We start from the raw sequence: 25,939 nt of genomic DNA on the forward strand, positions 1-25,939 counted from the left end.
CAGGTTAGAGCACAGTAAATTCTAGTTGTATATTAAGGATTTTTTATTTATTTTTTTTTAAACCGTGGTGGTTGTCAAATATTCAAACACATTGCCCTAAGAGATTGTGGAACGTCTGTCTTTGGAGTTGTTGACTCAGCTGAGCAACCCGATCTAAACAGACATGCTTTGAGGAAGGGGTTGAACTAGATGACCTGTGGAGGTCTTTTTCACCCTAAATTATTCTGTGGGTCTATGAAAATTTTAAGTATTCCATTTTTCATGATAAATATTTAATAGAGGATCAATTACATTGCATTAGGTAAACACAAGGACTTTATTAATTTATTGCATTTTATCTCTGTTGGAGCTGAATAATGTGCAGTTACACCAGGTTAACACCCTGCCTCACTCAGTTGAAGCATAGCTTGAGAGGAGTAACCTGATGGGCTGTTATTCTTTACTCCTACCACATCAGTCAGAACTCATGAATAAACAGCAAGGAAGAGAAATCTTAAAGCATTTCTGTGCACCTCTGCAGTAACACCAGGCAGCCAAAGCCTGCAAACTTCAAAGCATTAACAAATGCTGACTTACTAATTAGTCATATCTGACAATCAATTCCTAGATACCATTAATGGTATTTCAAGCAGATTGTTTGTGAAAGCTCATCTTCACATTCAGCTTTTTAGCTGAAAACTTTCACAAGCATGCATGCAGTCTACCACGTGCTTTATACACAACACTGATAGAATCAGGATTTTACATAGTTGTCACTAGCATAGCTAACTTTCAGTGGTCTTTTCAGCCTTCAGTTTTAAACGATTAAGAATTCCTTTTCCTAAAACAGCAAGCAGTTTTCCTTCCCTTCTTTTCTGTTCCAGTTTCTGGCTCCTTCACTTTCAAGTGTATTAACCAGTTTAAAAGCTTTCCATTTATTTCTAAACATGAGTAGTTCCTATACTTTTTTTAACTGCAAACAGCATAATTGTTTGGAAGATAATGGTGCAAATTCTGCTAATGCAATCAAGCTAGACCTATTTTAAATGGGTTGTAACCTTCATCCAGACCTGTATATTTTATTAATAAACCCAAAACAAAGTATGATACAACTCAAAATATAACCCATAACCCAAATTGCCCATTACAGTCACTGTGGTTTTGAGGTCCAAAGAACTGCAGGAAGCAAAACTACGAAAAGACAGCTTGCTTTCCTAGTGTAGTAAGATAACAAAGCAAGCCCTCAAAGCTAACAGGCATTAACTTGTGGCATCAATAAATTGAGAAGTAGCTGATCCAGAAAATAGAGAAGGTTTGTCTTCTCCTATGCTTCTAGCAAGTCAGAGGATATTGCTTTGCAAAGGCTCTTACTGTCCATCAAAACTACAGCAAAGTTTGGGCACCCTGTCTACATAGTGTAATTACTAAAGTAGACAGATACATACTTCACATGAAGAATTTAACAAATGGCCACTACCTCTCAGGGTGGGAGGGTGGAGAATTACTAAGGGAACCTCCACCTGCATTCTGGAAGTTAAATATCCATCTAAATTGGCTTGAAGTAAGCATATACCATCAGCTGCATTTGAAGCTCATTCAACATTCACAGCCATCCTTTTCCTGACAGCAGCTTCCAGCAATCCATCATTTTGTTACTTCCTGACCCAGGAGCTGCATGTGAACCTTTGCGCTTAACAGCCACGTGGTCCATGAAACCGTCCATTCCCTTTTTTCAACTTATTCCTCCTTTGATCCTCTACAACATCTTGCTACATGCGTTCTACAACACAAGCAGCACATTAGCTTGTTTAAGTCACAGATAGTACTGCTTCACACCCTCTTTAGTTTGTATCTCTGAGATTAGAAACCTCCTTTTATGCCATTTGTCATAGGTGCAGAATAAACTTGTACTTATGTGCTGTTTTGTCCTTCAGGCAAGAACAGCTCCTCAAACATCAGCTCCATCTTCCCTGCCACCCGAGTCATTCATTAAAGTCTTATGAAAAGTATGCTAACACAGCAGATTGTCTAAGAAACCAAGTGGTTTATGGCAAGATGTTTTTCAGTCTGCAAAACCAGACATGGCTATTTCACAAATTAATTCTCTTCAGTATATCTCACACAGTTGAAGAGAACATGGCACAAGTTATGAAAGTTAGTCCGATGTTTATTCAGCACGACTAACAGTTTAGCAAGTTAGCGCTTTCCACCAACACGGGGAGCAGAAACCTTGACTGGTTTCACAATCTTCTGCTTAGGTGCTGCCTTTGTAGGAGCCTGTAGAGAAATAACAAAGTATGAGCAAAGAGAAGCAATTTATCTGCAGTCCTGAAGGCATCCGTGTGTATTTAAGATTCTTGAAATTAGGCAGCTTAAATCAGATCAGATTTGAATTCGATTAGAATTGCAATGTATCAGATTAGAATTGTGTTAACAGATGGCTACACACATATCACTGTAAGCCTACAACATGTATGATGCCAACATACGGTATTAATTCATAAGTAATAATGAAACAGATGCTAGCATTCATCAATATATTGTTACCAAGTTCCTAGATAGTGAAGATGTCACATCCAGGCAAGTTATTAGATATCAAGAATCTCCGACATATGGTCAGAAAGTTGTTTTACTCTTGTATTTATTTCTTCTGTTAAAAGGGTTCATTTTATTCAGGTGTTTGGGTATGTTTAACTTTAGCACTAAAGTTTGGTCAAGGTGCTTCCAGATCAAAAAAGATAAGCAAATGCTTCTTCCAAGCACAAATGGGGATTTCCAATTAAGCACTGCAACAGAATGTTGTGTTACAACATGCTAGATTCCATTTCATGATTTCTGTCCACCTACTGCATCTTACCTTTGCAGCAGAAACAGCCGTTTTCTTGGTTGCCTGCTTAGCCTTCTTGGCTTCTTTCGCAGCCCTGTTAATTCACAGAAAAACAGTAACAGTTATCCATGTCTGCTATTCACTGTTTCTTTGTCTCAGCACTGTAAGAACTCCCTAAGATGAGGAAAGGAATGCATTATTTCAGGTTTATTCTCTGCATTCAGTGCTCTCTAGGGAGACTACTACAGAGACAGCAGAACTGTGTGTGACAAAAGGGGTATTTTCACAAAGGGAGAGGGCAAGAAGAAATCCTCCTCTGCTGCTACTATCTCTTGCTGAGATTACTCAGTATTACCTCCAAATATACTGATTAAAAAAAAACAAACAAACCACAAAAAAGCTTATAAAACATGGAGGTCATCTAGAGTTTAAGCTCATGTATGAAAAGCATTAATAATCTTTGAAAAGCCTGGGATAGCTCCACTTATCTCTGATTTCTCACCTAATAGCTTGTTCCCTCTGTGCCTTTCGTACTTCAGGCTTCTGATTTCGTTTAGCCATAATCTCAGCTAAAGATGCACCGGTGATAGCTCTCTGAAACTTAACAGCACGACGTGTGCGCTTCTTTTGTATCTCTTCCTAAAATGGCAGAAGATGAAGACAATTAGGATCACAAGACATTAAATGAAAGGCTAAAGACAATTATAGAAACAAGCTGCTATTAAGACTGAAGCTATTATAAAACTGTATACAGAAGTAGAAATGTACTCCCCACTTCGGAGATAACTGATTTCTTGATTTGCCAAAGCAGTTGAATAGCTAAAAAAGAACAATGTATTCTCCTCTGCAAGGTATATAAAAAAATTATTTTGGAAGAATGTCAGAAGTTCAGCCTTCTGTAACTCCCAGAAAAAAAGGGGTGTGGGATAAAGTCCACTTTGATGGAATCTTCTGAAAGGAAGACACTTGCAACTTGTTTCAAGTGGGATCACAGTGCTGGGCAGCAGTGTAAGCCATCGAGGATCAACTTTCCTTCTTCAAACAAACTGGTAAAAACATTGACTTACAACACATACATAAGCCTTTCTAAATACTCTTTTGCTGTGCAAGTTTAAACAAGAGCACTGAAAATACCTCATGCTACATGCCTTATTAGTTTATCTTTTTCATGCAATGACAACCACATAGGAAAGACCTCCTACTAAGTTACAGCCCAAAGTTTTCAAGAAAGGCATGTGAAAAGTTCCCCCACCCTTTAATCCCCAAATCAGCTCTCTATGCTATCACCATTCAGGAATTTTACAAGTCCAAACTTTTAGAACGTCTGCATATTAAACAGCATTACCCACCTTCTCTAAAACCTAATTTTTTTAAACATGTGCCATTCATACAATTGTTAAAATACACTGTGCTTCTGAGTGGCCCCTCAAAGAAGTGACACAGTACAAATACAATGCTTTTGCTGAAGTGGGTACCTTTCAAACATAAAGCAGCATATAAACTCATGTAAATGCCCTTACATTTTCACCATTATTGGTCAGTCTTCACCCTGGTTGTACAGGTCATGCTTCTGCTGAACACCAGCATACTGAAATTACCTCTATTCTAACAGACCAGTGACCACACTTTTTGCTAGAGAACTTGAGAGCGCCATTGGTTGGTATATACTTACTGACTGTCCTTTCTTATGTTTACGCCTATACAGAACAGTCCAGTTGATCTGACGGGGGTTTCTCTTGGAAAGGAATGCAGACTCACATTTTGCATTCAAGAACTGAAAAACCTGGGAAAATAAAGTATTTTGTGTAAGCTTTGCTTCTTTGAAAGACATTATCACAGTTTGCATTAACATATCAAGGAATTTTTTGATTCAGTGTTTTTCAACAGCGATGCTTTTGTATTTCTTTACACAGCTCTGTCAAATAAATAAAGTTTGGAATTTTGTTCCATTGATCAAACTGATCTCTTATGAGGCATTCCAAAGCAGCTTAATTTTTTTGAGGGAAGCTCACATTACCACTTCCATCCACTGCTGGACTGTACTCTAGACGCAGCAGGAATAGCCATTTCCAGCATCATACTTTTCAAGTGTCTGTCCTGAAGTAACTATGCATTTCCTGTATGTGTAAGGGAGTCAAAACTTGGCCTAAGGAACACATGGGCACCAATACTCCACCCAATTCCTTCTTGCATAGTTACACTAACTTTCTTGCCTAGAATACCAGGCTGATTTGTTATTAGCTATACAATTCAATGTGGAGTATACACTAATTCCCAGGAAAGCATCCGAGAATTCAACCAGTCTATTTACTTAGTTGTCATTTCCCAGGAGATTCTGTACAGCAAGATGATTGTACTGGTATGTCCAAACCCTAAATCCTCCTTTTGTAGACATGAATACTGTATTTCCATTTATGACAGTCCTATCTGTGTGAGATATGGGCGCCTGAAAGGGCTCTCCTCCCTATTTCATGCCAATGATCTGCACCCAACTTACTTGCAAGTCCAGCAAGTCTCAGCATTAGATGCAGTATGTCCAAGCAGCATTTTTTACAGAACCGCGGTACTTTAGACCAGATGCTTTAAGACAGCCTTCCCAAACCGCAACCTAAACCCGGCTCAAAATCCCAAGCTACGGCACGAGCACGGTTCTCCCGTGGACCGGGTCTGACGGCACTCACGACACCTGGACACGCCGACGGAGGCACAGCGGTGCTGTTCTGCCGCTCCGTATCAGCGATTCGGGCAGACGCTACAGCAACGCCACCGGCGGCCCCGGGCAGCGCCTCAGTGCGAGGCCTTCGCTTCCCCCAGCACCGCACCGGCCTCTCTCTCTCTCTCAAACCTCCCGTCCTCCCCCTTCTGCAGGGCCCGCTCCTGCTAGCCCCTGCTGCCCGGCACCACTGCCGCCCCCTCCCCGCGGGGCTCGCCCTGGCCTCCCCGCCCGCCCCCGGCCTCACCTTGCCGTCGGTGCGGGCGTAGCGGCGCCCATGGCCCGGGTAGATCTTGTACCCGCTGAAGCTGCACAGCTCGACCCTGCGCGGGAGAAAAGAGTTAGGGGAGAGAACGGGTTAGCGGAGGGGGAAGGCGCGGCCCTCCGGCGGCCTCCCCGCGGCGGATGGCCCCGGATGGGGCGGCGGGGATCCGCCAAGGTTCTTACTTCATGATGGCGGCAGCTCCGAGGCGGGCGGCGGCCGGGCCGAAGAGGAAGAGAGGATGACGGGAAACGGCGTTCCGTGCGCCGCGCGCAGCACGCCGGGACGGCTCCCGCCGCGCAGGGCCTGACGGGAAGGGAGCGGGGAGCGGGGAGGCAGCACCGCCCCGGCTGGAGGGGCGGGCGGGGGACCCACCGCAGCGCTCTCGCCGGCCGGGTTTTCCACTGTTCGGTTAAAACCCCGCCGCCGGGCGGCTCCGTACGCGGGCCCTTCTCTCCGGCCGCGAAGAAAAGACACGATTTTCCCGTCGCGGAACGAGGCAGCCGATCGGCGTCCAGCGCTCGGTTGCCCGGCGGCGTCGGCGGCAAAGCGGGAAGCATGGCGGCGACGGGGGTTGCGGCGAGGACCGAGGCTGTTTCGCCGGCTGGAGGGGGTAAGGGGAACGGGGGAGGCAGCGAGCCCGGCGGGGGCTGCGCGGCCGGGTTGCGGGTGTCGGGGGCCGGCGGGGGTTTGTTTGGGTCTCCGTTGTGTGCGGCGGAGAGGCGGGGGCGCGCAGCGCACGGCGGGAGCTGTAGTGCGGGGCGGGGCGGGCCGTGCCCTGGCCGCCGGCCCGGGGTTCGGACTACAAGTCCCGAAAGGCTCCGCGGCCCTTGGTGCGGGGGGGCTCGGCTGGGGGGGGGGGGCGCGCGGAGAGGGGCTCTCCATCCTGCCGAGGCCAGGGCCCCTGAGGAGCGATTTGCCTGCAGCCCTGTAGAAGGTGGGCCAGGAGTTGAAATAAGGCCCCTTTTTTTCCTGTAGTGGAGGGCAGGGGGGTCTTGGGAGACAGCTCCTCCTCTGAGGATGCAGTTTCTTGCTTCCTGCCTCCGTCTGGAAGGACGGTGGGTTATAACGATACGAGCCTGGCCTTGAAGGCTCAGGGGCTCAGCGAGAGAGCAGAGGCCTGAGCAACAGTCGTGAGCTTCTGAGGTCTGTTAACGTACATAGCTGCCAAACGAGTAATAAGAAATTCTGAAACGTTTTCCTGGGTACTGAGAGCCTGTTAGGAGAATCTCATTCCCAAAGGATACTATAAGGACTCATTGGTATATTGAAATCATTTTCACTTCCTCAAGATAGATAGTTCTCATTGTATACTGAGCAGTCCTGCTTAAGCAAACAAACTAAAGGATCCCAGCTGCTCGCAAGGAGAAGGACAGACACCCTTGAAATAGGGATCTTACTTAGAGCTGCCCACAAAGGATAAAGGATACCCCCAGACAACCGAGGTAGCACCAGCATCCTAGCTCCTTTAACACCTCTGCGAAACCTTCCCACTGTCTGGCATCACGGATATGTAACTATAGCACAACTGACTCCAGAGATGTCTAGATAAGTAGAGAATCAAGTGGATGATGATGCCATAGAAATGTAGTTTCTTTGCACCTGGTAGTGTGTGTGTGTTAAGTAGTGAGTAGTCAAATAATGTTGTACCTGAATGCTTGAAAGGCATAAGAACCACGTGTAAAACCACACTCTGGGTGCCCCAGTTTGAATGGGACACCTCATGTGCATGAATAAAAGGATTACTCTTGTAATTCTATGCTGTGGGTCCTAGCCTCTCTCCTTGGTTGGCATGGGCCAGCTGTGAATTTTCATAACAAGCCCTTGGATAAACGGGCACATGCAAAATTTCTCTGTTTAGTTAAAGTGACCAAGTGGTTGCAGAGGTGGCCACTTAAGTGAGAAACATGCAGTACCTTCTCCCTGAATGTGCAAAGACAGGAGTGTGACTGTTTCTGGTACTGCTGGATCTGCATTGCTGCTCTTCAGAGTGCTTCAGGTGGCTGTGGATTTGAGAAGCAATGGAAATGTAATAAATGTCATCAGAGATGCTTCTTAGAAAAGTATATTCTCTGGTTGACAAAATGGTACACCAAAAATGTTTGTCTCCATCCTTAGCATAACTAAACCCCAAAAGCCTGCAAACTGTAAGAATATTAATATATAGTGCATGTTAGGATAAGAACACTATTCTGGAACATGCTACTGAAAATGGCAGCATTATTTACTGAGTAGATAGTAAGAGAAGAGCAAGCGCTAGAATGGTGCATGTATGTAAAACGTACAGCAGAGGCTTTAATGTATGAAAATTATTATTAGTAGATGTCACTGTGGGTACCCAGTGATTCAAGTTGCATGTAGATGGCAAATGTTATGTGGGACATTTAGCCTATTAATACAATTTGGGGACACAAGCACCAAAATCCCAAGGTGAGATGCACTCAGGGATTTGGCTCGTGAAGTCCTGGAGTGGAATTTTTGGCTCTGAATTAGACACATTCCCTACCCAATAAGTTAGAGATAGTAAAATACTTAAGATTAGGTTTTGTAGCAGCCAAACTGCTAGAAGGGAGCAAGTCTCAAAGTATCTGATAGGAAGTTTTAAAGGGAGGGTTGAATCTTAAGTTTGTTTGTTTTCTGAAGTTTAAGCATCCAACTTCTGACAACAGAGGTGTCAGGTTTGGTTTCATAGGCTGAAACCTCTGCTTTGAGTTTGCATCTAGAGTGCACTTTCAGAAAAAAAAAAAAAAGGTAGGCTACTAATATTTCACCTTTGAAATACAGAGGGGGGAAAAGGAAAGAGAAAACTGCAGGCTTTTATTCAATGGTCTAGCTTTCTGAGGACTTGTTCATGGTAAGGCTGTTTATTTTCCTCTGGCTGAAGACTATCACATGGGTATTTAACATTTACAAGTTAAATGCCCTAATCTTCAAATACTTTAGCAGGTTGGCTGATGGAACCTTACAGGAAGGTGCAGTTCATAGATTTGCATCCTTATCAGGTTTCTGCTTGATGAAAGGATGGATGCTGCTTCCCCTTTTTCCAGAATTCTCCCCTTTTTTAATTTATTTATTATTTTTTTTTAGTGACAGGTATGGTTGATGTTGTTTGTGGAGTGTCATCCTATAGATGTGTGCTAGGCACGTTCTGGGTTTGCCTCCAAGCAGGAATTTAGCTAGAGTGCCTACAGAGAGATAGGTAGTTGTCAAGCTGCTCAAAACTTGAAATCTTTGAAGAATTTAAAAATTTAGGAGCTTTTGAAGTTTGGGGGTTTGAGAATCACACCTTTAAATTTAGCTACCAAAATTTTGCTCTGTTTCCCACTCCAGAGGATCTGTTACTGACTTTCCCAGAATTCCGTCCGAGTCCTTTACTCGGATAGGGCCTGGAATCCATATCTTCCAGTAACTGGATCAGTTACTCTAATGTGTTTGGTCTGAAGTAATTTGCTTCAGTTTTACATGGAAAACAAAGTTAATTTGTATTTGCCAATTAGCTGCATGCATTGTAAAACAAATCTGTGTAACCTGATTTGCTTTTTCAGTTCATATTCTCATATCTAAAGTGTTGACTTTGGGGCTTCCCCCCCCCCCCCCTTTTTTTTTTTTTTTTTTCTTCTAAGGTTTGGTAGTCAACTGGTCAGGCCAAGGATTGCAAAAACTGGGTCCAACCTTACCCTGTGATGCTGATACTCACACTTTGATTCTGGACAAAAACCAGATAATTAAATTGGAACACTTGGAGAAATGCAGGAATCTGATGCAGGTCAGTGTTACTTGACTTGAATTTGCTCTGAAATAATGGTACTGTGATGCTAATTAAAATACTTCTGCTTTAAGGCCATATTATATAATTGAAGTAAGTTAGCAGTTACTGTCTTCATAGGAAAATACATGACAGCTAATTAAAATAGAAAGCTTTGGGTTTAGTGTAGCTCTACAGTTGACAGTGGGGGAGGCTATTTTGCTAGTTACCTAGGTAATTAAAAATGAACTAAATAAATCCTAATGGGGGTGGTGTCATAAGAACACTTAGAAAAATCACTGATAACCCAACTTTGATAATTCTTAGCTTTTGAATACTTAAGCTTTGTAACCTTAAAAATAACTTTATCTTTCCTCTATGTAATTGTAAACATGCAGACATACATACAGGACTCTCCTCTCCATTTGGGTTTCAGAACTCTTCATGAAGATAGAGGATTAGTAGCCTTAATTCACAAGAAGAAAAAAAGCCATGTGGATTAGGTTAAAATAGAAATAGCAAATAAAAAAAATGTGGAGGGGATCTGTGTAGTCTTGTTAACATATTGATTCATGTAGGCCATGATGTTGCTAGTGCTTATCCTTAATTATAATACTAGCAGCAGTCCATTTAAGTTCATGAGGTTATTAGTGATAACAATATTAAGCCTGTGCATGGTGCTTGCAGAAATCAGAGTATTAATCCCTCCAGGGCAAAGCTATATAAGTCCATGTTAATTGTCACTAAAAGTGCATCCAGACAGTCTTGAAGTCACCTAACAGCTTCTAGAGACAAGCTAACCTGAGACTGGAGAGGTGGAGTTTGTTGCTACAACAAACCTTCACCAGTCTGCCAGCTTGGTGGTCATGTTATTAATGTGTATGTTTAATCAGGATTTATCCTTTTAAAACTTTGTGATTTATAGACCTGTTAGCACAGGACCTTTCTGAGAATCATGTAAAATAGATTTTGTCCTCTGCCATATTGACTGTAAGTATGATTTTACACCAGGAATGGTGCAACAATTTGCGCAATTATTTGGTAATTCTGATTTTAAAAACTTAGTGTTTCATATGACACAATTCCTCATTTGTTCTCTTTTATTTATCTTTTGCTAGGAGAATTTCCTCTTAAGTTTGCGGAGTGAGTTGTGAAGACTACTTTCTTTGATCAGTAATTTTTTTCCTGGCTCTTGCAGTTTTTTGTTTGTGTTTTGTGTATGAAAATGGAACACTAGATTGAAGAAGTTCCTGTTGGATTAGGTTTTTAACCGCTAAAATAAAAGCCTGTTCTGTCTGCACGGTTTAATAGTTAAAACTGTTTCTTTTATTTTTGTGTCAATCTGCAGCTCTCTGTAGCCAACAATCGTTTGGTGCGAATGATGGGTGTAGCAAAACTGACTAAGCTTCGGGTGCTAAACTTGCCTCATAATAGTATTGGGTATGTAGAAGGGCTGAAGGATTTGGTGCATCTGGAATGGCTGAATTTGGCAGGAAATAACCTTAAGGTAAAGCATTTAGTCTTTATATATTTTCCAGAATCTAGTGTTGTAGGAATATGGAAAATGCTGCAAAGAAATTGGAATATGTTTCTGGTTTTGATTGGAACAAATGTTAAAGTTTTGCAGCTACTGGTTTATGAAACAGAAGAGGGCAACTTTTGGACAAGAATTGTCTAGGAAAAAATAAAAAGTTTGATATCAAAATGTAATGAGAATTGGGAAATAGTCCTCAAAATAGGAAAAGAATTGTTACCTTTATAATGAAACTGTGTAAAAACATGGGTTTTGTTTTGGATTACTTATCCAGTGGTTTTTAGCTTTCAAAGTAATTTATAATTATTGATACCTGGTTTTATTTAATGACTACAAAAGAGTGACTGTGAGTAATTGACTTCTTTATTTTTGTAGGCCATTGAACAAATCAATTACTGTCTATCTCTTCAGCATCTGGATTTGTCAGACAATAACATAGCTCAATTAGGTGATCTCTCCAAGCTTACATCGCTGAAGGTAGATGCTATTTTATCTCTGGTTTTGTTACATTCTTTGCATAAATAAATTTGCTTTGAAAATTGCTGCCTGTTAAAGCATTCACTAGCTCTTAAAGCATTTTAGTTAATCACCATAATTTCTAGAGGGAAGCATGTAAGACTTCTTTTCCTCGTTTTGAAGTTGCAGGAACTGAGTCAGTGATTTTTCTATAACCACTCTAATGATTTTGGTAAAGATAACATGGTGAGATCTTGTTCCTAGCTCTCGTTCTCTTGTCATGAATCAAAACAAAACATAGTGTTAACTCTTTCAGCATGAACACTGCAGAGAAAAAAATGTTTCCAAATATATTTTTTGTAACTGTGACTATACTTCAGTTCTGCATTTTAAGATGAGAAGATTTTTCTCTGAAGTATAAAAATTAGTTTTCCCTTCGTGGAATAAACAAAAATAATTTTGATGATTCCAGAAAGCCTTAATTATGGTTCCTTTGTGTGTATTGTGCAGGTGTTGCCTGAACAAAAACATGGGAATTTTGATCAAACATACATTTCATCACTGTATTTTTATTTTATAGACTCTGTTGCTGCATGGAAATATTATAACTTCACTTCGCACTGCCCCTGTTTGCCTACCTCAGAATCTGACTGTTTTTTCTTTGGCAGAAAATGAAATCAGAGACTTAAATGAGGTAAGATATAGAAGATATATCACCTTGTCTTTAGGTAGACTGCAAGCATATAGTTGGATAATTCTTTTGAGGTTGTAACTGAAAACGGGCTCTCTTCTTTAAAACAACCCATGTTGACAAAAGTAACTTATAACTACTAAAAGTTGTGTAATAACTGTACTTGCATTAGCTGCACAAGCTAGGTGATACCTTTTAAAATTTATCCTTGAAAGAAACTTTGCCTTTTTTATATTATTCAAGGACATCAGAAGTATACTTTAAGGACTAAATTCACAGAGAGCTTTTCATGATTGTCTGAAGGTTGAAAGCTGAGCTGATTAACTGCTGCAGAGGGCTTCTGCAGCTGCTGTGTTTAGAACAGAGGTTTGAATTGTGCTTGTTGCAACTGAACATTTTTGGGCCAATGTCTTATTTTATCTATTTCTCAAACACACTATGTAAGAGAAACAGATATTCTGCCTTTGATTTTTGTCTTTATTGGTTTGTTTGGGTTTTTTAAATATAAGTAGACATATATATGTGTATCATAGGTATAATATATATATATATAGTATAAGTAGCAGCCAAAACTGTCAGCTGGACTTCCATGTTGGAAGAAACATCTTGTTTTGGTAATACATTTCTCTTCAAAACAAGATAGTGTTTCTCCAGCTTTTTGGCTTACCTTTTTTTTTTTTTTTTTTTTTTTTTGTCAAAATCTCAATGCCTGTTATAGTGAACTGGAATTGTAGAAATAATATACCTTTCTATACATGAAGCCCAATTCCCAGATTTTAAGAGAAGCTAATACTTTCCGAGGGCTATAGTACTTACAGGAGAATTAATGGGAAAATGGCAGTAGTTGATAGAAAGTCCTTTGAAGATGTTCATGGTCAAAAAGCAAATGTGATTTTAAATGTATGTGTAACTATGTTGTTTTGTGTGAGATGTCTACCTGTAACTAGGAGAAATGTAGTATGTTCTGTAAGCATTTGATGGGTTCTGTTCAGTTAACAAATATATCTTGTTTTCTCAAGGTTTCTTTCCTGGCCTCTCTTCGTCAATTGGAACAGTTGTCAATTATGAACAATCCCTGTGTGATGGCCACACCTTCTATCCCTGGCTTTGACTACAGGCCGTATATTGTTAGCTGGTGTCTGAACCTTAAAGTTCTCGATGGATATGTGATTTCTCAGAAGGAAAGGTGACATAATAGTATCAAATCTCTAAAGTTATTAAATAAAGTTTGGCTAAGCTGAAATTGCATTTTTATGTAATAAAAAAATGGAGAAGTGCTAATGATCTGAAATTCTGTTTGTCTTGGTAATGGCCACATGAGATACAGGTGACTTAACATTGTTGCTTTTGCTAAATTTTTCATCTTTTACACTGGAATTGTTATGCAAGATCAAAAGTAGAAGTATAAAGTTAAGCTTTTGTTTTGTTACTCAACTCACAGTAGCACTTTTACAAAGCAAAACTGTGGTAGCAATTTATCAATGGTCTGCTACCCCTTCCAAGCTTTACAGCCTCTTTGACTTTGCAGAATGAGACAATCAGCAGATATTAAAGCTATTATCTTGAGAGAAGCTCAAGCATGCCCTTTTATAAAGGGCCTGATTTGCAAGTGCATTTCTAGATTTGGCATTTTTTGTATCAATTAGTCAAATGTTACTTTGCTCAAATCACTTGTTACTGTATCATTGTGGTTCTTATATCACTATGATATCTGTATGACAATGCAGATATCTTCTTAAAGTTCTTGACATCAGAACAGTCCAAGCATAAGTATTATCCAGTATAAACACATTCTAGTCCAGTACATTAACATATGCCAGGACATTAGTGTCTTTTTTCCCCCATTACTAAAATAAAAAGCTGCCTTTTTGGTCAAAGGTAAACCAACTCTGTTTCTGTTTCACCATAACATATTATGACTTTTCCCAAAAGTTGCCTGTAAGAATTCTAGAAATTTTTTTCATGAGTAATGGGTTTTTTGTATTAACTGTATTATTATATATAGATATATTATATTAAGTGTTCTCAGACTGAAGAGCATTTGATTGAAAAAAAGATTTCAGTTGTTGAATACTTTCAGCAGGATTTGCTCTCTGTGCCTATTCTGCATGTTTGTATGAACTTCTCTGTTTCTGTGAAAGCTTTGCTGATAAATTAATTGACACAGACATGTTTTCAGTGCCCAAAGACTACACACGGATGAAGCAGAGACTGCACAGTTTTGGCCAGAGGTTTTTTTGTTTCATCAATGCTTATATGAGGGAATACTTTATTCATTATACTGGTAATGAAATTCCCAGTTCCTCTGGGCACTGTGCATGTTCCAAGTTTTGATTAGATTTGTAGATTAGCTCTTAGGTACCCAACAGAAGACCAGTAATCAAAAGAGAGCTAGGTGTTTTATGCCATGCATTAATGGTGACCTTTTTTGTTCTTCTTAACAGTTTGAAAGCAGAATGGCTCTACAGTCAAGGTAAAGGAAGATCATATCGACCTGGGCAGCATGTTCAGCTAGTCCAGTACTTGGCTACTGTTTGTCCTCTTGTATCTACATACGGTCTCCAGACTGAAGAGGATGCCAAACTGGAAAAAATACTGAGTAAGCAAAGGTGAGAACTTCTTGTTTCTCTGTTGTCAGAGAATATAACTGAGAACATATTTATATGTCTTATTATGTGTTAGATGTAATAAAATTTCCTTTTAAGTATTTCAAAGCAACAGGGAGGTCTGGAGATGGGAAGAGTGATGGAGGTACAAGGTGTGTCCTGGAGGGGAATGAGAGGCAAGGCAGCAGCAGCAGCAGGAGTGTTTTCCTGCTTGCTGAGAAAAGAAAATATATATGCACACACGTATATGACTTATAAGGCAGTTTGACTTTCTGACCTCTGCCTCATGACCTTTGAATTTAGCTGGGCTGAAACAACCTGTGTGTTTTCTCAGTTTGTAAAGGATGATTTTATATTTGTGGCAATGTTTGTTGATTTGTGTCGTGGTTTAACCCCAGCCAGCAACTAAGCACCATGCAGCCGCTCACTCTTAGGATTTTTGTCCCTTTGGTAACAAGGACACCCTTTCCTTGATTAAGTCATTTTCAAATGTAAAAGACACTCCTTTTGTTCCTTAAATTCCTCTACACATACAAGCATAATGTAACCTGCAGTAGACACTTAAAATGTCTGCCTACCTTCCTTGCATATTTCAGGAAATATTTCAGTCTACAGTCAGAATTGCATGTTGGATTTTTTTTTTTGATACATGTAAGTGTAATGAAGAAAAAGGGACAGGAGGAAGGGGAACAGGAGCAGTCTATGCAATCCCCTACTTTGTCAGTAGTCCTGTTAGTGTCTTGTATGTGTAGGGATCTGCATAACTAGCCTGTTGTTTAGAATCATTTGATCACTTGTTTTCTTTAAAGCAGTTGATAGTTTCTTTTAGATGTCTTCTGTACTAAAAAGTTTAAAAGAAATATAAAATCTGTTGGAACTCTCTGCTTAGGCTCCACCAGAGGCAGTTGATGCATCAAAACCAAAATGAAGGTCCACCTACATCTTCTGCTCCCAACAAAACACTGCCAGTTGCTTATGAACACAGCAGTCCATCCCAGCCACCACAGATAGTTACTGAAAGTGGTAAGAAGCTAACCTGTGGAAATAATGATTTTTTTTTTTTTTTTTTTTTTTTTTTTTTGAACGTAGATAACTTTGTGGAGAGAATTTCAGAGCAAGGCCCTGTTATTATTTTATTCTATTGACTTTTTGAGGTTTTCAACTGAAGTTATACTTTGTTTTCTAAAAATACATTCCATGTTTGTTCGTGTCTTGAAATGCTAGTAAGATTAGGTGAAAAACACAGTCCAATAAACTAAAGAGTTATGCCTTTGACTGTTCCATCTGATAAAAGTGTAACCTCTCCAGGGGGAGGCAGTTTGTGCAATTGTACCCAGTATTTGCAAAGTTTATGGATGTTACTGTGATAAGTAGTTATTGTCTTTATTGTTATATAGAAATAATGCTTATCATTACTAGCATTTTAGATCATCTTACACACCCAGGTTCTAACTATCTAAAGCAACTTGTGAATTCCTATGAATTAAATGAAGATATGTTATTGAAATACTATGACACTTTTAAATATGGCTTTCTGCCTATCTAGAACCTATCATCCAGAAGAATTCCTGGATTGGACCAAGTGCAAACGATGATCATTCCTATGCAGTAAAGAACACTTTTCTTCTTGAAAGAAGTTTTCACAAGGAGCTATACCTTGAAGACATACAGACAGATGAAGACAAACTAAACAGCAGCCTTTTATCCTCAGAGTCTACTTTCATGCCAGTTGCTTCAGGATTGTCTCCAGTGTCTCCTACTTCAGACCTGAAGCTACATGGAATCACTTTGGGCCTAGGAGATGATGATGATGCAGTGATCGAATGTGAGAGAGATGTTAATAGCAGAGAAACAACTATCAAGCAAGAAGCTTCATGTGTTACAAGAGAGCACTCGAACAGAGCAGTGGAAAGTGTGGAAACTCAAGAGAATATCAAAGAGAGTATGCTGTTGCCTTCTGCTGATCCAGTAACAGCTAGCTTGACTGCTAATACTAGCAACTGTTCAGCATCCTCTGAAGACCAAGTTCTGCATAATCATCCCGGCACCTCAGTGGGTGCTGAATCGGGAGTTACAACTCTCTGTCCTGACCAGATGACAGGAGAAAGTTCTGATTCCTTAGCTGTTGTTGATCAAGGTGCAGCTGAACTGCAAAGAATGGCTAAAGCAGCTACCAAGCTTCAAGCCTGCTGGAGAGGATTTTACACGAGGAACTACCATCCCCGAGCCAAGGAAGTGCGGTATGAAATTCGCTTAAACAGAATGCAGGAGCACATCATTTGCTTAACTGATGAAATAGAAAAGTAAGTTGAGGTCATGCTGTGTATTTTCAAATCTGAATGAATATAACCATACTTCAGGATATTTCAGAACAGGCATAAGTGGGTCTTGATATAACTACTCATAGTTGAACCCAGCATCAGTAATACAAAACTGTTATTACGGTAGAAGATCTCTTCCTGTAAGATAAACACAGTTATGCACGTAGCTGTTCGTACTCTCGAAGTGCCTTCTATGAGTGGGTTGGGTTAGAATGCATTTTTCTATTCCTTTATTTAGCAGGATTTGCATGTTTCACTGCATAACCAAAATGGAAATTGCGCAGTGTGATTTTTTTTTTTTTTTTTTTTTTTTAACTTGTCTCCTAGCAATTACAGAGTCTATAAATGAAGTGTCCATATTGAGAGTAATTCCTCTCGTACTGGTGAAAAGAAGAATTCTCTCTGCCTTGCATGATACAATTGTAAAATGCAATTCTGTGCTTTCTTCTGTTTTTGGTTTTGTGTTTTGTTTTTTTTTTTTATTCTATGAATCCATGTTTGGAGGACATCATTATCGGAGTTCCACAATCTGTAAGATATAAGTTGCGGATTTAGTTAATATCTTTCTGGATCAGCCTGGGAACTGGCAGTCTGACAGGCTCTCTTCCTTTACTATCACAACTGACAAAAGTTCTGTGAACCAGGTTGAGCCCTCAGTGAACTTCTAGAAACTCCCAATGCTTACACATCATACCTACATCAAAGTGATATCAGTTAGGGAGAGCATAATTTGAAATGAAGGAGCACTATTTTGGGGGGGGGGGGGGGGTTGTGCAGGAAAAAATGAAAAGCTCAGGTTCAGTTTACAAGAAGACACTTAAAGTATTGGCACGTCAATAAATGTGCGGCAGCAAAAGGAAGCAGAATCTTAATGTAACTCTGAAAGAGAAACTTGAAGTCAGCAGCTGGATATTGGTGGCAAGCCAGACTGCAGCAGTGTCTTAATGTTAGGGTCTGTTGTATCTTTCAAGAGTGCTGTTATATAAGTAGGCATTTTTATGTATTGTTGATCTTGTTATCCAAATGTTGCTTATTTAAGCTGCATAAATTTGGATGTGTGTTCTTGCAGACTAAGAAAAGAAAGAGAGGAAGATAAGATTCAGAGGCTTGTACAAGAGGAAGCTGTCAGATTTCTTTGGAACCAGGTAAATAGTTTTAGTCCTCTTATTTTTCTGCTTGCATATGGATTTCAAAGGCATTATTTCATACTGTAGATCCTGAAGAGATAGTCAATATGGTTAATTTTTTCCAGTGATGACTTGGGTATCTTATTAGAATCTAATTGCCATGTTGTTTGCTATACTGGTATTCTAGGGGAAAATAACATTCAGAAGTATTAGTGCGAGAACACTGGTTTTGTTACAGAAGGCTAAATTATAGCCTGGTGTGAGAAGGAGGACAAAATGCAAGGAAAACTAAATAAATGCAGCAGAAGTGTGAAGAATGATGTGACTGCTAGATGCCTAGGGCAAATGAAATGGTGTCAAGCTATGTTGCTTGTGAGCAGCTAATCTCTAAAGTAGAAAAGTTATTAATACATCTTCTAATAAGCTATTCTTCTAAAACCAAGACTGACTGTTTTCTTAAGCATGGGTTATTTCAGAAAGGTTCCTCATCCTTTCTGTCTTTAAGAGCAGATTCCTTTTTCTTCAGGTACTTGAACTGGGAGGCTTGTGTGCTCTGTCAGTGTTGGGCATCTAGGTTTAAAACCCATTATTTAACAGTGGGAAGAACATATTTTCCCTAAAGGTATAGCAAACCTTTTGTTAGTTCACTCAGTCTTAAATTTTATACTACAGCTTTGTTGCTCATTGCAAGAAATACTCTAGAAATCAAAGTACTTTCTTATTTGCATTTCATAATGAAATTCTCTCTATACTTTACAGGTAAAATCCCTTCAACAATGGCATCTTTCAGTAACACAGAATTTAGGTGCCACTTGGCAACCTGGGATCCCTTCAGCCAGTATTTTCTGTTCATCTGAACCATTTATTCGATCGTCCACACTTGAGCAAGAAACCGCACCAGATGTTAGTTCTGCTTGTTTAGTTCCAGCTAGTGAAGTTCTTCAGGAAAAGTCTTTGTTGCAGTTCCCAGATTCTGGTTTTCATTCTTCTATGGCTGATCAGACTCATGTCAGTGATTTGTGTAGCTCTGAAAAGAGTTTAACAGAAGGAACTGAGAGCTCTCTTTCAGTGGAAACTGTCAAACAATGTGGCAATTCTGTTTCAGCGTATTCTTCAGATGTAGAGGATGGCCATGGGGAATGTGAGCAAAGTAAAGAGAGCTCTAGTAGTGAACAGGACAACAGACTTATACAACAGTATTTGAAATCTGTTCAGCAGCTGGAAGAGGCTGATGAAGGGACAGATTGCAATGAGGAAACAGAGGGTAGCTGGCCACAAATTGCTGTTTCACCAGAAAGCCAAGATTCTTCATCTGACACTGTCTTTGTAGATCTCCCTCAAGATACATCTTCCCCTGCCCGAGGTGAAATTGGTCAAACACCAGAAAGCTGCAAACTGAATTCGGGAATAGCAGAAGGGAAGCAAACAGACTGCGATTCTTCATTTCAGATGCTGCATGTTGGGATAGCTGTATAGTAGGCTCAGTTCCACAAAGGACTAGGGATTCCATTTCACTTTCCTTTCTCTTTCTTTTTCCCATTTATACAAAACTTATTTTTCATGTGTGCTGTTTCAGATTTTTACTCATGTTACCAATTTATGTTTTAATTAGTATTTTATTGGTGTTGCTGAGGACTGACACTAACTGTGCTAACCTGAAATCAGCAAAGTTCTCAGTGACGGTCATTATGCACTTTATTTTCAAACATAAAACTGATATCTTAATAGCTGGCTTCCATTAAATTAATTCTGAAGATTGGGGGTGTTGGGGGGGGTATTTGCTGTAAATTCACATTGGTGAATGTGTTAGTAAGTCTTTGCATTTTTTTCTAAAAAGCAGAATTGAGTTCTGCTTTGCAAAGAGAAGAAAACAATATGGGAAGAAACAGCATCAGCATAGTCGGTGTGCGCGTGTGGATACAGTCTGATGAGAAAGGTGAAAGCAGTTGCCTTTCAGACTTCTTTTGACTTTAACAAGAGTAGTTTGGTCAGTGTTTGAAAGATGCATTCCATGAAATCAGTGTCCAAGTCAGTGACTTCTTTTTGTCATTTACTTGAAGCTGCTGGCTAGGAATTAGGTCATTTACATATGCACTGAAACAAGGACTTACAGGAGTGAGACCTTAGGGAGCTTCAGACAAACTTTGACCTTTGTTTGCTCTGGGGTTGAATTTCCCTGCTTTCTCAGGTAAGACTCAAAGTGGAACCAGTAGCAGCCTTCACTAAATAAGAATTTCAAAAGGGCATGTGATTTGGGAACATAGTTTCCAAGATTGCACTGCTGGGTTACAGCAGCAGGCTTGGTGGCATATGTTTTGCCTCCCCAAGGATGCTAATGGCATTGTGGGATTTGGATCTGCATGGCTTTCAAGACATTAGTGCGTTTGATAGATCACAACTACTTCTGTCTAGAGGTATAAGTATTAAAAGCAAATGCCATGACTTAAAACTATTTCTTGACATCTCTGTTGGGCTTTTTGTTTGGGTTTTTTTGGTTTTTTTTCTCTGTATGTCCAGTATTCGACATTCTAATTGGATGTGGATAAAAAGCTGTATTTCTTCCCTGTTGGTAAATGTGCTAAGCTACCTGGGCTATGCTTTCCACTTAAACACTGGGCAAGCAATAGGGTTTGTATCTTGCCTAGCCATTGCTATGTTGTTTTTTTAATGGAAAAAGATCAGGTATGTTAGTGTACCACAGAAGTGGCAAGGGAAATCTGTTTTGCCATGCACAAATTTGTCTGTGGTAGACACTGGTAAAATAAAAGCTGACATTTTGACTTCTAGGGGTCAGTTCAATTTGCTAATACTGCATTTCACAGTGTGCACTGGAAAGCCAGTGTTTCAGTAGTTTGCTAATATTAACTTCTTAGATGTAAAGGCACGTGTATATTATAATTATCTGAATGCACAGGTTAACTTCTGGTGCTATGGTGTCATTAAAACCAGCTAGTGCTGTTTTAAAGTGACTCTTATGGCCATGTTACCATGTAAAATAATTTAATTTTTGTAAAAGCTTTGGTTCCTTATCTACGTTAGGTTCCGAGCTGAAATATACCACTACTCAGGAGCTTGGCATGAGGCCAGTATCGGCTTGAGGCCTCAAAATAGCCTTTATTTAGAACATAAATGGTGTATTGGACTTCTACCAGCCATCTGCCCAGTGGTGAAGTTCACCTTGGAAGAATAAAGCTTGCCTCTGTATAGAGTAGCCATCATCACTTTTTCCCCACCCCCCAAAAAATACGTTCTTGGGCACTAACTTCTCAAAAGAGCTATAACTGCAGTCAAGCTGACATTTAACTGTGCCTTGCATATGTGAGAGCATTTTAAAAAAACAACTGAACAAAAAAAAACCCCCAAAAAACCAACCGCTGAGGTGGTAGATTCTTAATGTGCTATCTTTCTAACTCAGTCTAGTTACAGCACATTTGTAGCATAACCATATTCATAATTAGATCTTAAAGCATGAGCGTGCCTGGGTATTGAAAGTGGTACAGGTGCATTAATGTATCACAACATCTAATTAACTGAGTGAGGAAGTGTGTACACAATAATACCCTTGTCCTCTGAAGGTTCTCAACTTGGATTTCAATCTGCCATGCTTGGAGAACTCTGCAGTTCATAGGATTTGGCTCTTTGACTGTCAATCTGTTACAAAAAAACAACTCGTATAAACCTTTAAAGAGACTTTCTTTGGGTTTTGAGAGAGAAGTAATTTCTGTCTGTGAAACAGTTGTTGGACCTTACACTCTGGAGGCGGTGGTTAGATGTAGTAAAACACTAAGTTCTCTTTCGTGACAGAGTGCTGTATTAGCATATGCAAAACCTGGGAGAAACTGGCCCACTGTCTGGATTAAAATGTTTCACTTACTGAGGACACTGAGGGACCATACATATTTTGCTGGTTTGTATTAGTGTTACTTTTGCTGCAGAATTAGGAAGAGGAGAAACAACTTTAATTTTGGAGGTGTCAAAGGGGGAAAACTTGGCGAAACTTAATTTTTCATCGAAACTCTAGATGTTTCTTGACATTTCTTCTGTTATTAGGGCTTACAAACACAAGATATCTTATTTTAACTAATGCCTAGGTCAACTGCTGGCTATTTTTAACTTGTAACCCGTATATCCAAAAGTGATTTTATGAAGGTACAGCAAAATGTGTACTGACATATAATCAGCTTTATTTTACGCGTTTGGGGAAGCTGTGGAATACGAAAGATATTTTTTTTCCTGATGTTCTCAGAAGTATCTTGCATGTGTAGAAGATGAGTTGCCTGAATATATGGAAATCATAAAGAATGGTGAAGTTTTTGATTAGTTTTTACAGGGTTAAATGTAATTAGTTTGTATATACACAAAATATTTTCATCCTGACCATTAAAATACATACAGGGAAAGACATAATGGGGGTTAGATAGAGTAGAAAAAAAATCAAACTGGATATATACTTAAACATGGCTTCTTTCAGTCCATTTTGAGCTCTCAAAAAATCATGATATGGAGATATCATAGTTTAGTATATGGCTTAACATTTACTCTTCTTTGTCTGTATAAGTTTTCTTATCTAGGTATGTAAACTATTTTACCTGGATAAGGATGCAGAGCTCTCTTTGGAGATGATTGAAGTTTTGTAAACTAATTGGGAGTCCTAATAGATGAAAATCCATGTCTGAAATTTTCCTGTATTAATATTGTATATCTTTCAGCATTTTCCTTTTGCAAGGCTTCGTATTCAACAGAAGAATGTACTTTGTAGAAGGAAAGCTTGTCTGTTATACTTTGTCCTGGGCTCCTCTTCCAGTACTGACGGAAGAGGTTCCTAATGGTTATTTGTCAGGCAATGTTGTCAGCTCTGCCGTGAGTACAGTTCAAGCACTTCTTTAATTTGCTTCAGAACAATCAGCTAAATATAGCTCAGACTAGCTATTTAAACTGTGCCATGCAAGTAGTTTTGTCCCGAATGAGGTGCTTGGCACATGCAAACCTTTTTAGCTAGTCTGTGGCAGAAATTACTCTTTTTGCCTGCTTTTCTGAAGGTAGAGACAAGGAGGAAGGTGGAAATGCATTTTTATGTGTTTTCAGGTTTAGTCTGTGGTGGTAGCACCAGCTCTTTCATGATTGCTATTTCAGTTTTCTCCCAATTATTTTTATAGTTTACACATTTCAATCTTTCGTGTAATCAAGAATGCATTTTTTTTCTATTGCGTGCGATATTTCATAGACACAATAGATAGTATTTGGAAAGGTAGAAGAATATCATGATAGCAGGCCTGTTCACTTTTTATATTTCAAGTCTTTTTTAAGGTATTTGGATTGTATTGATTCCTTTCTGTAAGGTAATTTATTTACAGAAGAAAACCACAAGGCAATGCCTCACTAATGACAGTAAGTAGATTTCTATTTCTGCCTTCTTCCATGAACTAAGCTTAATGGTCACAACTCTGGTTTTAGTACCTAAAACTGTCATTTAAGTGAATAGGAAATTTATGGAATGCTGCTGAATGAATGCAGCAACTATACTGTTTTGGGGTTTTTTTTGTGGTGACTATTCCTGTGTGGTGCTATTTTGTAAACAAAGTATGTGTAGCAAGGATGGAATTTTTAAAAGGTACTGAACATTGGCCTAACTCTGCTTTCATTTCCTTAAAAGAAGCAGGGTCATGCTTAAGCTGAGTCCTTGTGAACTGGCTGTCTAAATTGGGATTTTATGATATTTACATCTCCAGAAGTGTTCTTATTCCACGAAGCAAGAAGGCATTAAGACCGCAATTCTAAATGTTTTGCTTCTAAAACACAAATATCTTTCAGAAAATACTTGAGAAAGTCCTTGTTAAACTAAATTGCAGAAGCCTAACAGTTTGTTTATAGTTAAGTTGCTTAACCAACCGTAGATTCTAATATTTGCATGCAGCAATTTAAATAATGCACTTAGCAGCCAGTCTGTATATAAGAAAACAAGTTTAGGGTTTTTTTTCTGAATAATGTTTGTATGTCATTGAGCTTGCAAATTGTTCCTGGTTTTTATGAATTTGTATATATTGTCTGAAGAGCTCCAATCTTAATTTCTATTTGTAGCAGGTTGTTTGATGAACAAAAATGGAACTTACATTCCCTTGAGACTACCTGGGTACCTTTTACTGGACTCGAAGTTACAGTGTGTCTCACACAGATACACTTTTTCCCGAGAGGATAGAACTGTAGCATTTAGTGGAGGCTGACTGAATAACAATAATACATAAAAACTAGTCAGTTCCCCTGCTTTTAGCTAGTGGAAAAGAGGCTTTTTTTTCCTGATGTATTAATTTTTTTTTGCCCCCTTGAGGACTGTGCCACCCAAATAAGTAAGCATCAAGTATTCATAAAGTCTTTCAAAAAGTCTTTTTTCCTCATAGTTACAGGGTTTTTTCCCCAGTTTGGCTTTCTAGGCCAAGTTACTGAGAAACACTTGCTTTCTATACGCCTGCCAAAAAGTTGGGACTTTCTATTTTTAAATGCTTTCTTTATGTCAGTAATGGAAAAAGCACAGGATCCTTTACTTGCAAAAGCATAAAACAGTATTTATGAGGAAAAGTGCTTTATCTTTTGGAAAGTACCATGCCAAATTTTATTGTATAAGAGCTCTCAATAAGAAATTTCTTTTCTGGCTTCATTACATTTATAAGTATATGGGCCAAATTCACTTGTAGCATAATTCTGCTGGACTAAATTTTGTCGAGTCTTTCACAGTAGTATTCTACCTCTAAACTAGAATCTGAAAAAAGAACAATTAGGCATTGATTTGTCTTTCTACTTCTCACCATTTTCTGTGAGGAATGGTGGGGGGTTAAACTGGTACAGTTCATGTATTTTCTATAAGTGTTTACATTTCTGGATTTATTGTTTCTTAAATATTTTGTTTGTACCTCTGAGTTTTGAATTTTAAATAAATGATTTGTATGTTTATTGAAAATGTTAATTTGTACTTGATCCTGACTCTTACAGCTAATAGTCATTGTCTTATGATTGGAGGGCTCTTTTGGAGATAGAAAGTTTAGAAATACAAAACAGTGATGATGAGGTAAGCATTAGCATTCATGATTTGGTACACCTGAAGCATCTAATGGCCCAGTGTTTCACTGTTGAAAACAGTAAGAGTGTGGTAGGGTGCTCGAAATTTATACACTAATTGATTAGTAGAGGCCACTGGAATTGGTATTCATAATTTGCAGTCCTTTGTTTGTATCACTGGCCCTCTCTTTCATGTTCTTAATTCCCTACTGTGTTTAAATTAAAAGATGCAGCAGTATTCTGTACAGAACTTTCTAGAAAGACAATTAAGGCTATGGGCTTTTCAAGAGAAATACAATTGCAAAGCATGTTATTCTCTCTCCTACTGTTTTGGTTTGGTCAGACACCTGCTGTGTGCTTAAATAAGTGAAGATTAAACAAACATCTTTCAGGCTTTACCAGATGAACAGTCCAGGAGCTCAGATATATTTGAAAGTCATGTTTTACTGCAGGAGAGTCATTCCAAAGGAAAAAAAAACAACAAACAAACCAAAACCAACCAACCAACCAAAAACCCCACTTTTATTTGCTTAACTTGCATTTCACACATGGAAGTTAGTGGGCTTTTTTTTTTTTTAACTCTTTACTATGTGTTTCCACTTCCTTACACTGAAGAAATTAGCTGAGG

The 25,939-nt window shown here is 39.2% G+C and overlaps 2 protein-coding genes across 3 annotated transcripts; one reads left to right on the forward strand and one right to left on the reverse strand.

Moving 5' to 3' along the window:
* Positions 1 to 2,125: 2,125 nt before the first annotated feature.
* On the reverse strand, positions 2,126 to 6,084 carry RPL24 (ribosomal protein L24). Its single transcript, XM_049824609.1, has 6 exons — positions 5,967 to 6,084; positions 5,767 to 5,842; positions 4,479 to 4,589; positions 3,309 to 3,445; positions 2,837 to 2,900; positions 2,126 to 2,256 (listed from the first exon to the last, which is right to left on the reverse strand). The coding sequence occupies exons 1-6, from the start codon at positions 5,969 to 5,971 to the stop codon at positions 2,176 to 2,178; spliced, it is 474 nt and encodes a 157-aa protein (XP_049680566.1). The 5' UTR covers positions 5,972 to 6,084; the 3' UTR covers positions 2,126 to 2,175.
* Positions 6,085 to 6,106: 22 nt separating this feature from the next.
* CEP97 (centrosomal protein 97) lies at positions 6,107 to 25,286 on the forward strand. 2 transcript variants are annotated; one of them, XM_049824587.1, is made up of 11 exons: positions 6,107 to 6,394; positions 9,405 to 9,547; positions 10,875 to 11,033; positions 11,436 to 11,537; positions 12,097 to 12,210; positions 13,227 to 13,393; positions 14,652 to 14,816; positions 15,703 to 15,836; positions 16,360 to 17,116; positions 18,204 to 18,279; positions 19,021 to 25,286. In XM_049824587.1, exons 1-11 carry the CDS (start codon positions 6,340 to 6,342, stop codon positions 19,735 to 19,737), a joined length of 2,589 nt encoding a protein of 862 aa, XP_049680544.1. In that variant the 5' UTR covers positions 6,107 to 6,339; the 3' UTR covers positions 19,738 to 25,286. The 2 variants fall into 2 exon arrangements, with proteins under 2 accessions (XP_049680544.1, XP_049680545.1); XM_049824588.1 differs by lacking the exon at positions 10,875 to 11,033.
* Positions 25,287 to 25,939: the final 653 nt, after the last annotated feature.

Source organism: Accipiter gentilis, chromosome 21 (genome assembly GCF_929443795.1).
Source record: "Accipiter gentilis chromosome 21, bAccGen1.1, whole genome shotgun sequence".
Lineage (NCBI taxonomy): Eukaryota > Metazoa > Chordata > Aves > Accipitriformes > Accipitridae > Astur > Astur gentilis.